Below are 15,508 nucleotides of genomic sequence, written 5' to 3' on the forward strand. Positions count from 1 at the left end.
ATCATTTCCTCTATTTTTTGTATTTTCTCCAACGTTTTGCTTATGCTCTTTAGTTTTTATTCTTGCCGTATCACGTTTCTTTCGAATCTTATGATTTTCTGCAAATTGGAGTTGATACTCCCGTTCTTCTTTTCTAGCTAATTCCATTTGTTTCAAAGCATATTTGATCTGTTTTTCATACTTTTCCCTTTGAATTTTCAACCTATCCTCGGATTTTTTGACCTCCGCATCAAGACTATTATTATTCTCTTCCCATTGCTGGATATTTCTAGCAACCTTCTCACTATAAACCCCCTGTATGATTTCACTTTCTTCACTCTTGGATGATTCAGGAATCGTTCTTTCCTTWACAAAAACAACATCATTTTCGTCATCGGCCAGCAGTGATGCACCAGATTCTACATYACCGGTCAATGGTCTTGGAATACTATTTTGGACTGAATTGGCTGGATCACTTCTACCTTCAACCAAAGGAGTAGCATTCAGATGAATATTAGTTGCAATACTTGGTTGTTGGACAATAATAGCTCCCTCTTCTTTCAATTTTTGATAACGTTTATACAAGTAAATGTGTTTGCAATAATCCATTGAAAAACTGTTGAATGGACATTGACAGTAATAAACTCCACGTCCATCACAATAAATATTGTAAAAATTTGGTCCATTGAATGATTTAACACTAATGCAACTAGGAGAAACAATAACCATTTCAGGTATTTGGTTTGCTGGGATATAACCGGCTAAACGTTTTGAATCTTTTTCTGCATCGTCAATATGTCTCTCCCGTGGTACAGGCCTAAGTGAGGGATATGACCGATTAAAAATTCTTGAAAACCACAGAACCATCAACGTTATGATCTTATCTGGACTATATCTTCTTCCCTGTTTGAAATGATTGAATCTCAAATCTCGGTTGAAATCATCAAGATAATTATTAGACATTGCTCTATGTCTACCGAGATAACAATCTAACCAATATAGACCAGATTCCAAAAAATGTTTCTTGGTACATTCTATAAACTCCGGATATTGTTTAAATTTGTTTTCAATCTCTCCCAAAAGTTCACGAGCTTCTTCAATAGTTTTCTTGTGTTTGAGTCGAGTCAAATAATTACGAGCAATATCCTGATTACAAAGTACTTGCTCCTTKGTTACTCCTTTTGATAATTGGTTTGAATGGAAAAAAAAACCACCAAAATTTTTTTGTAATATGTAATCCTCGTAATTATCTGGAATATAATTATCATTTGTGAGTGTGTTTTTTATAAGTGATATAATTTGATAATCAAACGCTTCGAAAATTTGTGGGGTGGAGAATGTAATAAGAGCATTGAAATTCTGACTTTGGTTTGGCATCCCAACATTATACCCTTCATTGATAGCTTGCACTATTTTAAGCGAATAATCAGTAACAAACCTYTTGATTTGTATTCCCCTTTCAACAAAACATCTCAAAAAAGATGCTAWYGGTTCATGAGAATCTGTGTTGGTCATTAAATATCCTATTGATATCCCATCCCCGGTTATAACATTTTTGGTGAAAAAACTATACAACTTAACATTGTCGTTATATAACCCTTCACTCAAAATAGTGGTGCARCCTAGAAAAACAATTTGTGTATTTTGAATGCGTTCGATATCAGATAAATGAATAATACCAAAATACCACATAGATTCAGGATYCAATGTAGAATTTCCCACATCACAAAATTTACTATTCTCAGAGTTTGTTGAACGYTTTTTGAACACAGCAAATTCATGCCTGCGCTTAACATTGAATAACACATTTTTTAAAGTCTYAAGCACATCTGGATCAAAATTTGCCTCACTTTTTTTGTTGGATGCTCTGTCRGCGAATTTATATTTGTTATTTTCAAGTGCAAGTTCGATCATCGGTGTTTTTGGTATTTCTAATCCTGGCCARGGAAGAATGGTAGGCAATGGTTGTTTTGGCAGCATTGCTAATCTTATTGGATCAATCAAGTGGTTGTGCCTCAAATACCACATGATTTTATACTTCCCCGATTTAAGYGTTTGTAYTGTAATTTTATGTTTGCAATCGGCTTTTTTAGTTGAAACACCACTATTTGTATGCGAGTAGTTACACCGATAGTATGTGTACATTTTATTCTTAACTTCTATGGTGTAATCCTRAAACTGTTGCACATAATCAAGAAAACTATCAAGAGCTTCTTTGTTATCCTTGACCAGATGCCACAGATCTCCGTCAAGATCATTTGGTAAAGTATGTGGATGGAAGAATTTTTGGATTCGAACAGTAGCGTGAATATCTTCATCATGGGCAATTCTAGAATCAGGGAAACCAGATGAAAGGTAATTTCTAATATCCCATTTTTTGTCGTATTCAGAATCGGTGACTGTATTGAAAAATCCACGATTTGATTWAGGGTTCTCTATCAATCGTTCGTAGTCTGGATACATTTTCAAATGCTTCCAAAYTTCKTCAGTGAAGAAAAACTTCAGAACCAAGCAAGGAAAATATTCTTCTGCAACTTCCATTTTGGAGGGTTTCTTACTATTTCAAATTGAAAAAAAAAGGATATTTTGTAATTCAATTAATMACAGTCAGATAATCAACAATTATTCTATTAGCTAAAAAAAAGCCATAAGCAATGCTTGTTTAAAGGAAAAGCGTTGAATGGTGGAACTGAAAAAAAAAAAAACAAAGGAAAGATTTYAATATTTTTATAGTGGTCAATTACACGAAAATTAATTTTTGGATTTTCGTGTGATAACCAAGACGCGTCGAATTRATTTGATCCCCTGAAACAATTTTTAACGAGGGTTTTTTTTTTTGATTTTTTGGCTTAAAATTGTGAGAGCTATGCAATGTTGAATAACGTGTATTTTTGCTCTGGTGTATATAGAATACTTATAGAAGTAGTAGTCGACGACAAGGGCGTCAAGGATGGTATTTATACCCGAGTCTTAGTGGCGTGGCGATAGTCCGATTACGAAAGAGTAGTGCCCGCTGGATAACATTGATATAGTACGTGTTACCTTACAAGAWTAATCAAACAGGATTAATATGTCTACTTATATAGGGTATTTCTAGAATACCAGCAGTATTATATTAAGTTTAAAAARCTTATTACTTATAGGAGTTTGAATTTGAAAACAAGAAATGATTTCAATTTTTTTTAAACTCCCAAACTGTTGCTCAARGTTGTTCCCACTTTATAATGWTTAGTTTGTACGTTGTTCTCTTATATTTGCTGTTYCTTTATTACAATTGGAATGTTGTTAGATTGTACGTAGTATCGCAGAGATAATTAACACAAACAATGACTTTCTCGCCAAAGATAAACAWCATTAAGGACATTCTAATACATTCTCTTCTTAGATATACACTTGTCATTTATTTTCAATTTGCGGTATMTGATTGTACGTATATATACAGTGATTCACCTGCTTCTATTGGGTGATTAAAAAGAATAGAGTAATTGTTGTGATTTTAGACGCTGTCATCCCACACAAACGCTAAACACTTAGTTGGCGGCAAATTTGCACTAGTTGACACAATCACARAATAGTTTGTATGTGTGTGTTTTTCTAACGCTATATAAATAGACCCAAATTATTTTTGCATCCAAAAAAAATTTATCATYTCTTCTTCACTTTTTCTTTCTTCTTTCAATTTTAATTATTATCTACATAAAAACGATTATGTTAAACTTGTTTTACTTGTTATCATAATAAAACCAAAACCTCATTGATATACATCCCTTTCCTTCAACCAGAATACATTCAGAATAATAGACGTTGTTGAAATAAATTACAAAGATGATGATTCATATATTGCCGCTGATATGAATTAGCTGAACTGGATAATAATCTTTAATATCACTTCTCCTGCCATATTTCAGTTGATAGCTGCTATTGTTAATTGCTYATATAAAATGGTTGGTTTTGGGATTGTCGTTACTTTTAGTTGCCGCTAGGAAGTAATATTGTTGTTGTAGCCGCTATCATTACAAACACAAATGGAAAGGTGTTTCTATCAGTRTTAGTTCACCCGCTCAAGACACAATTATTGTTGCTGCTATTACCATCATGATGCAAATGCTACAGTGYTAAGTTGATCAGTCCTTCCCGCCCAATATCAAATGTATTAGTACACGGTTATCATTATAAAATAGTTAAGCTATATTAGACTTATAGATATAGTTATATATTGTATTGTCTATGTATTTTGTATAGGATAGTATGTTCTGGGGGATAGGAGATACGATGTTATGAATGGTACTATTGGGAGGAAGGAGTAGGTCCGAGGAAGACGTAGTTGGAGATCCACGGATTCGAAACTCTTCTCATAGTGCAGCGCATCTCTCCTAAGCAGGGTGCTAGGTGCAAAGTGGGGGTACGAGAGCCACCGCTGGGACGGTTTATCCGATCCTGGGATACGGTTGTGCCGGTTGCCAACGCTTGTACCATTCTCTAGTACCAACTTACATCCTGGGGACTGGTCTACTGCCACCCTTGGCCAGAAAATCTGGGCTGGCGGGAACAAGGGCTGGGGCTGAGATCAAGCTTGGGCCAGAGCCAGAGCCAGAGCCAGAGCCAGAGCCAGAGCCAGAGCCAGAGCCAGAGCCAGAGCCAGAGCCAGGGTCAGGGCCAGGGTCAATGGCTGACGTCCCTAAGCTCAAGGGAAATGGCCAATCCCAGAGCAGGGTCTAAAGCCAAAGCCCACAGTATGGCTATCCTGGTAACAATACCAGAAGCCAGGGCCTAGTACTCTGGTCCACCCTACAAGAGGCTCAAGGGTGTTGGGTAGTGGTCAATTGTATTGACTGTGCTCAGGTTCACCACTGGCGACATGATTGGTCCTGGTGTCTCACCCAGTTCTGAGGCCAATACAACTTCTGGCTAACCAGCCAGAGTGCATGGCAGGCCGGCTTTCAATTTGGTCGCAAGACTAGTTGAATTGTCACTGTCAATGATGTGTCCCAGTTAGGGCTAGGGTTGGTACAAGGAACAAGGCCAATATTGTTTCCAAAGCCAGTTTAGCTGCTTTGTTGTGTTGGGAAGGTGTACTTGTTTTAGTATATCTGACCAGAGACAGAGGGCAACATAGGTCTCAGGACTGGCCTACAACCACTATGGTAAGTGCAAAATTCAGTTATAGGGTCGGAGCAAAAGCTATTTCAAGTACAGGGAGAAGGGACAACTGTTGCCCCAGTTCCAAATCATGTACAGGTTAATTAAAAAAGGGGTTGCATTTTCTCAAACTCAGGCGCTTGTGTAATTTGTAATAGTAACGGGACATGAGTATATACATCGATAGCCAATTCCCTTACTTAGCGCTTAATAGGGTTAATAAATAGATAAGCAAGTCACGTGCCAAATAAATATCTTACATGCAAATTCAATTGAATAAATGAATGAACCCCGAATTGGCCGAGGATTCAAATAGTTTGTGCCATTTTTTCTCATAAATGGCGCCATCCACCACCACCCCATGTCTTGTTTCTGGTCACAAAAACTTTGAAAATTGGCGAGAATATATACACACACACACAATAAAAACCAAAACCAGAATTAAAAAGAGAAAAAAAAAATGGGTGACCTATAAACTGACCAATCTCGCCTCATCATTCTCATTATTTATCCCTTTATCAAGCTAACTGTTTTAATAATTGATTATTCATCTAACAATCCATTCTTTCAATATAAATTCATTATATATATCTACAAATTTGATTGCTTTCCTTCAATTACAGTAACAGCATCATGACTACTCCATTTGTTGAATTACAAACTCCGAAGAATCTAGATATAATTTCAGATGTATGTTTTATGGACAATACTGATCAACATCGGTTATTGGTAAGCAATTGGAATAGTGAGATTTTACTATTTTCATGTGATTCGTTACTCCATGAACATCAACCCCCACATTTACAACCAATCAATACATTTACTACTCCGGACATTCCATTATGTTTATTATATGACAACAAACAGAACGTGTCACCTCTTGTTGGATTGTTGGATGGATCAATACGAGAATTGGATTTTGAAAATGGTAAATTAGGCGATAATATTGGTGATGCCGTTGATGACAATAATGAAATTGATAGCGGGATCAATAATTTAAAAAATGTCAATATTAGTGGGCAAAATAGTAGTAGCATTGTCGCTTCATCATTCAATGGTAAATTGCAACTTATTGATACCCGTCAGTCTCAAAGACAACAACAGAAATTAAGTCCACAAACTTTCCATAATCAACGGAAAATATTCACTATGGACACCAGCGATCAATATTTGATATTGGGTTTACAAAATAATATCATTGAAATTTATGATTTCAAGAATTTACACCATCCATTGGAAACAAGACAAGTTGGATTAAAATATCAAATTAAAGATTTGAAAACTTTCCCGGATAATCAAGGATTTGCTTTGTCTACTATTGACGGTCGTGTATCAATGGAATATTTCAATCCTGATCCTCAATTTCAATTACAAAATCGATTTACATTCAAATGCCATCGTCACCCTGATCCTAACCCTGAATCAGCAGGTGATTTAGTGTATCCGGTAAACTCCTTGGACTTTAATCATAAATATGGAACTTTATTTACGGCAGGATCTGATGGGTATGTATGTTTATGGGATTGTAAAAAGAGGAAACGAATGAGACAATATCCAAGATTTTTATCAGCGGAAAATGAACCGGAAAGTATCGTTAAATTGAAAATCAATCGTCAAGATAATTTAATGGTAGTGGCTACTAGTGATGATAATTATAAACGAAGACGTAGATTAAGTGAAAGTGAAAATTCCAAAACTCCTAGTCGTGTATATGTTAAACAATTGGCAGAAAATGAATGTAAACCAAAGTCATAGATTGCCTCTTTGGTTTTATTCTTAGTGTAACTACTATGATTGTCTGTTCATCAATTTCCATGATTCCTGTTATTAAAGTGTTATGAGTGTTTTAGCTTTCGGCGAAATCCGCAAGAACCGAGGTATACCAAAAAAAAAAGATAGAAAATCGGCCTTTTCTTTTAAAAGACAATATGGATTTAAAGTTTATTTGAATAAATAATCAATTCAGGGTATAGTTGCAGATTTTGTTCATTTTTCCGAGATTATTGAGTTTGACCATATTTCCGACAGTGATAAATGAGTATGCGTATTAATTAATTGCTAGTGGTCATAAACCATAATTAAATGACAAAACCAATTACCAAGAGAAAAGCTTAAAACTGCTTAAGCCAAATTAAAGTTTGAAGTATTTCTTTTTCAATTGTTATTGTTGTTGGTTATGAGTATTTTATGTTAGTAAGAGATCCTTTTGAGTTGCTTTCTGTATAGATACGTTTTTATTGTTTCGTGTGTAGTTTCATAAGAGCATAAATTTAAAGAGATTGTCCATAAGCTATAAGAACTATAACTCTTACAATTCCGCTAAACGGTCTTACCCGAAGACACAGAATACTTTGATGGTAGCTCAACAAAAGTTTCCATTTATTTTTGTTTCTTGATTTGTCTGCAAAAAAAAATGCCTCGGTCAAAGATCAGAACTTTCAATTACTAAACTCCAATTAGATGTGGACGAGGTTCAGTGCTGGACAGGGTATGGGTTGTTTTTAAAATTACTCGTGGATATACGTACCCATTAAAGGCATTTCAGCACATTTAGTAACAAAGGCATTGTAGAACTAGCTTTATCAAATGGCAAGAACTAGCGATTTTTTCCCACCAAACTAAATTTCAAGAGTTGCGATTCAATTTTGACCTCTTCATTTTATTGCTTTCAAACTGGATCAATACACTATCTCCTCGTTCCTTTTTCTCTCTCAAATACAAACTTTGTGTCCAATGGATTCAGTACGGTAAAATTATCTACTAGGATTAATTGAAATATGGAAAAATGGCAAACCAAGCAATACAAAGTATTATTTGATATCATCGTCTGGTTGTTTGCCAAAATTATGTGAGTTACATTTCCGAAAAACTAGTTCCATTTATGAAATTTGGTCTACGGAAGTATGTCTCAATCAACTTATACTGGAGATCATTCAATAGATGATGATGACGATGACGATGATTGAAAAGTTGTGATTGTTATTAATGATCTCTCATAACGAGGCAGTGGTTACAATTTCACCAAGTTTAATTTCTTGTTTCCACAATTTTAAACTTTAATTAATAGTAAAGATGAAGAAGAACTGATAAACCATATAAATAGGCTAAAAGAAGTCGTAAGGTTTTCCAAAATAGATTTCAAAAAGAAAACGAATACTCTTTAACTTTCTTTCTTTCGTTCCTCGATAGATTGGTCACTGTTATATTCTTTGTTTGATAAGCAACTATTGTCACAAACTAGGGTGAAACAAATCAACTTTTCCATTATTTGAAGTCGCTTCACAAGAATTATAGGCATACATCAACAAGATTTAGAAAACGCCCCTTAATTTACACTAAATAACGCAGCCGCTTAAAAAAAGAGTTTTCGGAGAAAAAAAAATTTCTTTTCGATTTTTTTTTTCTTCTTTTTTTTGCACATCTCATCCATCTTTTAATTACACATTAACTCAATAATCTCTCCCAAGAGTTATTCATACTTACACAGACTTAGATTAATAGATCCCCACGAACATACATCATGGATGAATTCAATGAGAAATCAAAATTATTTCAAGATTGGTTGATCAAAAACAACGTTGAAATTTCCCCTAAAATAGCAATTCACGATTATTGTGATACCAATCAAGGTCGAGGAATAATTGCTTTGGAAGACATTAACCCTGATGAAATGATATTTAAATTGCCACGTTCTATTGTATTAAATATTGATAATAACTCATTGATTAAACTGTATCCCCTGGTTTTGAAAAAATTAAGAGTATTAGATCAATGGATCGGATTAATCATTGTATTGGGTTTTGAAATAAAATTTAAATTTAACCCCAGTGATAATAATGATAACCATAATAGAAGTTTTTGGTATGAATATTTGAATATTTTGCCCGATCAATTTAATCAATTAATTTACTGGAATGATGAAGAGTTAAATCATTTACAACCCTCATGTATATTAGATCGGATTGGTAAAGAGAATAATTTGAATATGTATAACCAAATTATATCGATTATAAACCAAGATTTGTCAGGGGTTGAAGAATTTAAGTCTAGTCCCTTGACATTTGAAGAATATAATAAAGTTGCCACTATAATTATGTCATATTCATTTGATGTTGAAGTACCCAAGTCCAAAAAGATGACTAAAAATGGAACGAACGAGAAAGGCAATGACGAAGAAGATGAGGAAGAAGACGAAGACAAAGAAGATGACGATGACGATGAAGAGGAAGATAATGAATATTATAAATCGATGGTTCCATTTGCTGACACTTTGAATGCTGACACTCATTTAAATAATGCAATCTTGATATATTCTACTGATCAATTAATCATGACTTGTATAAAACCAATTGCAAAAGGTGAACAAGTATACAATACTTATTCCGACCATCCAAACCTGGAACTTCTAAGACGATATGGATATGTGGAATTGAATGGGTCCAAATATGATTTTGGTGAAATCCCATTATCAACGATAAAATCAGTTTTCATTGATCAATTCAACAAATTATCTACAAATAAAAACAAATCTAATGGCGATACATTCATGACAAAACAAAAGTTTGATGAATTGTTACAACTCATCAATCAATTACAAATCAAAAAATCAATTGAACAGGATGGATTAGAAGAAGATGAAGCTGAAGAATTGATTTTGGATTCTTATGATTGTTTCAATTCTGGAGATGTTATAATTGAATTAGTATTCTTAATACAGGTATTGTCCACAATATTAGTAGTTTATCAATATGAACAACAACAACAACAAGAAAAAGACACCGACAAGAAAAAGGAATTTGAAATCGATCAAAATTTAATCAATAGAATCTTTAATAAAATTTATCAATTAATTGAACTGAAGAAAATCACCTCAAAATGTTTTGAAATTTATCAATCGATAATAAATGCTAGAATGAGTCAATATCCTGACATTGCCAAACAACCATTCAATGGTAATGTTGCTGCTGCTAATAGTGAAGATGAAACTATTAATTCCATTAGAATCTATATGGCTGAGGTGGTATTGAAATCAGAATATCAATCATTAGAAAAATGTAGTTCAACAATTAAAGATTTTAAAATAATCAATGATGTTAAATTAAATAAAAATATTTTGAAGAAAAGAAATAATGATACAAATGGAGTTAGTGAAACTAATAATAAAAAATCAAAGAATTAGGTAGAGTTTATATATTGTAAATATATAGTGATATACTGTCATTTTCCAAATTGCAATATGGAAGTAGAACTAAGTTATAAATGCATGCTATTCTATGAATCAAATAGATTGAAATTCAAAGAAATATCTTCAAGAGTAAATATTGTTGCATAGAATCCATCTTTTTCATTATCGATGAAACACAAAAAAATAAAAAAAAAACCAGTCTAATCTGTCCTAGAAGATTTCGTTTGGGTATAACAATTGCTTATGAGAGCTTCTGGCTGGTTCAATGACAGTGAAGTTTTAGATAAGAGGGATTAGGACTTATCTGACAGAATCTGGATGACTATAACTTCTTACCTTTGGTGAATACAATCAAAAATCGGAAGTTATTCACCATAACGTATTCTTTTTTAGGAAAATCATTATAGTATATATAAACTAAATGTATTAAAATTATTATAAAAATATTATTTGAAAGAACTAAAATCATTTATCATATTTATAAATCCGATAAAAATAATTAACCAATAATAAAAAAAAAATAGAATTAAAATTAGATTAAATGCAGAGTTGATAATGATTTAGTTGTATTATTCAGTAACAAATCATCTTTTTGTTTCTGTTGTTCTTGTTTTATTTGATCCACTGTTTTAACAATCAATTTCTTCGGTCTATCGACTTCAAATCTTTGTAATTCAACAGCATTTTGATTTGCTCCTGTTTTCCGTGTATGTCTTCTATTAGTATTATTATGGAAAACATGTTTGACTTTATCAATAATTGAATTAGATATACGCAGAGAGTCATGAGTACTTTGACCATGATACACTTGCTGTCGTTTCTGTTTCTGTTTTTGTTGCTTTTGCTGTTGTACTTTCTCTATCACCATCTTGTTGTTATTATTCTTTCTGCTTTCCCAAAGTTCTTTAATTTCAGGATCTATTGAATCATCAGTGAAATATTTCCGATAAATATAATCTCCTTCACGTACTTTATAATCGTTCTTTAATTTTCTCATATTTGATTCATATTGTAGTTGTTCAAAACTAGTTACATCACTATTATTAGATGAATGAGTCTGTAATTCATGATCAACAATATTTTTCGAAACTTGTTCACTTCTGCTTCTATAATAATAATTAGCATCCAAATACTCTTCCTCTTCTTGTTGTTCCATTTCATCTTTATCTTTATTGGCCTTACCTGCGTTCGTTTTATTACGTGCCCCGTTTTGCTTCATAATACAACTACCACTACTTTGTCCAAAAATGAATGGATTTTCCATTTGATCAATTATTGATAACGGTGTTGTTGTTATTGCTGTAGCCGCAGAATATATTTGATACGTTGGTAAAGGTTGCAATGGTTTGTAGTCAAATTGTTGTTGGAAATCATCAAGACTATCGTAAACTGTCAACAGTTGGTTTACATCGTCATTGTTTGTTTGATTATTTTTCAGATTTTGGAAAATAGAAATCATTGTTCTGGTAAACCAATAAAACAACTGTATACAAAACAAAATCCCAACAATGGTATGAATTAACAACTGTGCATAAGCAACATAAAGTTTTGACGTCACACTTAATTCTAAATCACGAATGAATGCAATACACAAAACGGCAGTCAAAAATCTAGCAACGGGAAACATCAATTTCAGTGACCACCACGATATTTTCACATAATGAGGATGGATTGTAAATAATACTATCAAATCCAATATTGAAATTAATGTCAAACATACAACTTGAGCAATACCATGACGTTGTAATAACCCTATTACCATCAGTTTGAAAAACATCGTGAAAAACTCATAAAGAGCATATTCGACTCGTTCTGGTCTATATTCAACATATAAATAGCCCCAAATCAAAATTGTTCTCAATGATGTATATAATCGAGAAATATTAGATGATTGCTTGATTCGAAAATATCGTTTTATCGATACCAAATAATGGAAAGCAAAATATAAACATAAAATGACCCATAAAGCAAGCAAAATCCCTGAAAAGACTAAACAAGGTTCTGATATTCTCATATAACTGGGATCCACTTTTTGAGTATAATTACCAATATGGTGCGTGTTATGAAATAGTGTGGCATTATCATTAGGGTGTAAATACATTCTATCTTGAGACAACTGTGAAGATACATAATTTCGCCTTTCAGTATTATGCCTCATATGTCCGGAATCAAAAATTGGAGGGTACTTTGATGGCGAGTATTCGCTCCCATCGCCTATTTTAGTGGCAAAGGAGAAAATACTGGATGGGATACACAATTCATTATACGGGACGACCATCGAATAAGCATCTTCCCGCAATTGAGCATAATTTGTACCAAAACGACGTTTCCCCAGAATATCACTGGCTGCTAAAAATTGGAAAGATGATAAAATTAGAAAGGGCATGGCAAATACTAATAAGAACAAATGCAAAACTTGTCCTAAAATAAGATAAAAATTTTTTTTAGAAAAAATTGAAAACCCATTAAAATCACCGCCTCTCACAAACAGCTTCTTAGAACGGGAATTCCCCAAGTCAAGCTTGTCCAATAATAATTTCGACATTATGAAAAGTTGACTCAGGACAACGTGCATAACTATTACAACAATGAATGTCACTATAAAGTTGGCCCAATTATTAATTATAAGGTCATTTGAAATATACCTAGTTAAGTTTGGTAAACCCCCAGTTTCTAAAGTGTAATAAACATTGTCACTATGGTTATATGAATGATGTTCATTCTTGAAAACAGGGGAGAACCCAATCAATGCACACCATTTGATTTGACCAAGTATTGGTTGGAAGAACCCTGGATATGCCAAGTCTAAACCTCCCATAAAAAGAGCATACTGTAAATACGTGAAAATACCCGGTAATGTTGTATCTACTTGTTTCAACAATTCTTCATTACAAATAGCCGATGCTTTGAACAAAAATGGATTTGACGATTCCTGGTATGTTGAATACATTAGGGTAATAACATTCAATAATAATGTCACCATTAATAATACCAACACACCATACGCAACGACATTACTAATCACTTTTGGTTGCACTGGAGTCACATAAGCTTTACTGCAACCAATAACTTTAGAATCCTCTTCATTGGAAATGACCTTAAATAGGACACTGTACGACCCCAACTTATGAAAGTGGTCATTGACATCAACTTCGTAATATAATACAATCGAGTCATTGTAATACAATGGACATTGAACTAAATGACCAGTGGAATTACTGAAAATTCTATCAACTGTAGTATTACTTGTTGCCAATGTATGGTTAAAAACATGGTCCTGAAATGATAATGGTGGCTTGGTACTTAAACCATCATCATCTTCTGGGTTGTTTGGTGTCTTGAGCACAGCTGATAACAACTCAAAAGATTCATAATTCTTGTTCGTATGAGGAATTTTAGTAAAATTATTATTATTAGCAGTATCATGAATAAAACGGGGACTGGATTGGAAAGCCGTTGTATTTTTGACGGCAATCATGTCGCAGAATCGAACATTCTCTTTAACAATTATTTTATCCATAAATCCAATTTCAACATGTAAAGTAGTGTATTTATTAGTTGTAGTATTCACATCATTAATTATTATACTGGTGTCGTCATCGGTTGAATTTGGATCAAAATTGGCTACTTGAGAATTTATGAAAAATTTTAGTTTCTTCTTTTCCTTATCTAGGGCAACATCAGTAATAAGTAGTCGTAGTTTGCAGTCTATTATATCAGAATTACAATTCTGAGTACCCACAAACGTTGAATAAGTGGGCTGAATGAAACATGTTAGTAGTAGTAGTGATAGTGCTGAACCTGAGGTGTACATTTTTTTTTGTTAGATGTTTAGCCGAGATTAGATAGACTGTGAGTCGATGATGAATGGTTATAAAAGTAATAAAAAATGGCAACACCAGTGGTAATAGTAATATTAATGAATGAAATAAGCTTTAATGAAAGAATTAAGTTAAGATTATAAACAAGAAAGAAGAAAGAAGGTTGAAAGTAAGAAGGGATAATTTAATTTCAAATGAAAATGAAAATGGCAACTCACCCATTAAAGAAGAAGAAGAAAGAAGACATTGTTTAACCACCACCACCGAAAAAAAGAAAAAAATGAAACAGACACACTACACTACACTAATAAATAAACAAGTAAATAAAGGGAGTAATGTAAGGGACACGACCCGGAAAAAGAAAGAGGGCAACTAATCTCGATAATCCGCACCAGCACTAGATGGTATTCACTTTTTCAAGGAAAGAATAAGAGCATATGTGTGTTTACGGCGATTTCAAATGGAGATAGTTGGAACAGGATATTCAAGTGATGTTGTGGAAGCTAAAACGATATTTGGAAGAAAACCCTCAATCTATTATAATTTTAGTAGAGTTTATTTTGTAGTTGAATTTTAGCTTTTATAGTTATAGCTAAGTTATTCACTTGAAAAACTTTGGAGGGCGGAGAAATTAATTAATTGGGTGGTTATGTAAGGAGTTATAAGCGAAACAATATAAGGAACTCGTTGATCCGAGGTGATCTTCATGTATGTCAGATATCATTACTATATAGAAAACAACCATGTGTATTATTATTATTCTGATACAGATAACTAGTCTATAAGGAATTATTTTAGAGACACGTTTAGTCTCATATTCGTAAGTAGTAGTTTATTTACTCCGGGTTTATTGATATCTCCGATTGTCAAAAGTAGTGTAAATATGATTATTATTGTTCGATTTCTACTTGATGCACGACTTGCAAGAAGTAGGTTTTATGTAAGTTGGTTTGTATACCACTGCCAAGACCGCTGTGGTCACGTGATCGTGCTAGGCATTTACGCCTACCGGTGTTACTTACTTTCTACGGAGTAAGGGGTGGTGGGTAATCGCCTTTGACCTTGTGAACGAGAAAATATATATAGGAGATTTTCTCGTCTGTTCGGTTCTGGTTGAAGGCGTGGGTTAACACCGCCGCACTTTCATACCATTTTTTGATTAATTATTTTTGTTATTTCTCTGTTTGAAACACCTCGGTGTACCTGTGCCTCTCCAATTATTTTACGAGATTCAAGATACTTTTATTGAGCAAAAATCCAGAGTGCTATACGATGGATATTATACAACTAAAGAGGAAGAGGAGAATAATTCTAACTTCACTTCACATATGATCTTCTTAATGGCAAAAAAGTGGAGTTCAAAGATATTATTAATAACCACGTT

The 15,508-nt window shown here is 33.3% G+C and overlaps 4 protein-coding genes across 4 annotated transcripts, besides 3 other annotated features; 2 read left to right on the plus strand and 2 right to left on the minus strand. All coding sequences in view use genetic code 12, as the record gives it.

The window, feature by feature from the left end:
- On the minus strand, positions 1–2,124 carry CAALFM_C503210CA (uncharacterized protein; the record flags this gene model as incomplete). Its single annotated transcript, XM_706946.2, has 1 exon — positions 1–2,124. A coding segment is annotated over one exon (2,124 nt), but the record flags the coding sequence as incomplete, so codon positions are not given.
- Positions 1–4,561: part of a repeat region ((MRS-5) Major Repeat Sequence (MRS) on Chromosome 5; MRS units are composed of variable numbers of RPS units flanked by HOK and RB2 sequences; only partial MRS sequences are present on chromosome 5 in Assembly 21 likely due to assembly error) that runs on past the window's edge.
- Positions 2,836–3,027: a long terminal repeat ((chi-5b) Long terminal repeat (LTR) associated with the transposon Tca10; about 192 bp long, 11 copies per genome).
- Positions 4,129–4,561: a repeat region ((RB2-5) Repeat sequence of about 6 kb, part of the Major Repeat Sequence (MRS) on Chromosome 5; MRS units are found on most chromosomes; only partial MRS sequences are present on chromosome 5 in Assembly 21 likely due to assembly error).
- Positions 4,562–5,751: 1,190 nt separating this feature from the next.
- Positions 5,752–6,873, plus strand: BUB3 (Bub3p; the record flags this gene model as incomplete). Its single annotated transcript, XM_706944.1, has 1 exon — positions 5,752–6,873. One exon carries the CDS (start codon positions 5,752–5,754, stop codon positions 6,871–6,873), a length of 1,122 nt encoding a protein of 373 aa, XP_712037.1.
- Positions 6,874–8,638: 1,765 nt separating this feature from the next.
- RMS1 (ribosomal lysine N-methyltransferase) lies at positions 8,639–10,297 on the plus strand (the record flags this gene model as incomplete). Its single annotated transcript, XM_706943.2, has 1 exon — positions 8,639–10,297. One exon carries the CDS (start codon positions 8,639–8,641, stop codon positions 10,295–10,297), a length of 1,659 nt encoding a protein of 552 aa, XP_712036.2.
- A 538-nt stretch (positions 10,298–10,835) lies between these two features.
- Positions 10,836–14,117, minus strand: CAALFM_C503260CA (uncharacterized protein; the record flags this gene model as incomplete). The annotated part of the gene is made up of 1 exon (XM_706942.2): positions 10,836–14,117. The coding sequence occupies one exon, from the start codon at positions 14,115–14,117 to the stop codon at positions 10,836–10,838; it is 3,282 nt and encodes a 1,093-aa protein (XP_712035.2).
- Between the last annotated feature and the right edge of the window lie 1,391 nt (positions 14,118–15,508).

Source organism: Candida albicans, chromosome 5, assembly GCF_000182965.3.
Source record: "Candida albicans SC5314 chromosome 5, complete sequence".
Classification (NCBI taxonomy): domain Eukaryota; kingdom Fungi; phylum Ascomycota; class Pichiomycetes; order Serinales; family Debaryomycetaceae; genus Candida; species Candida albicans.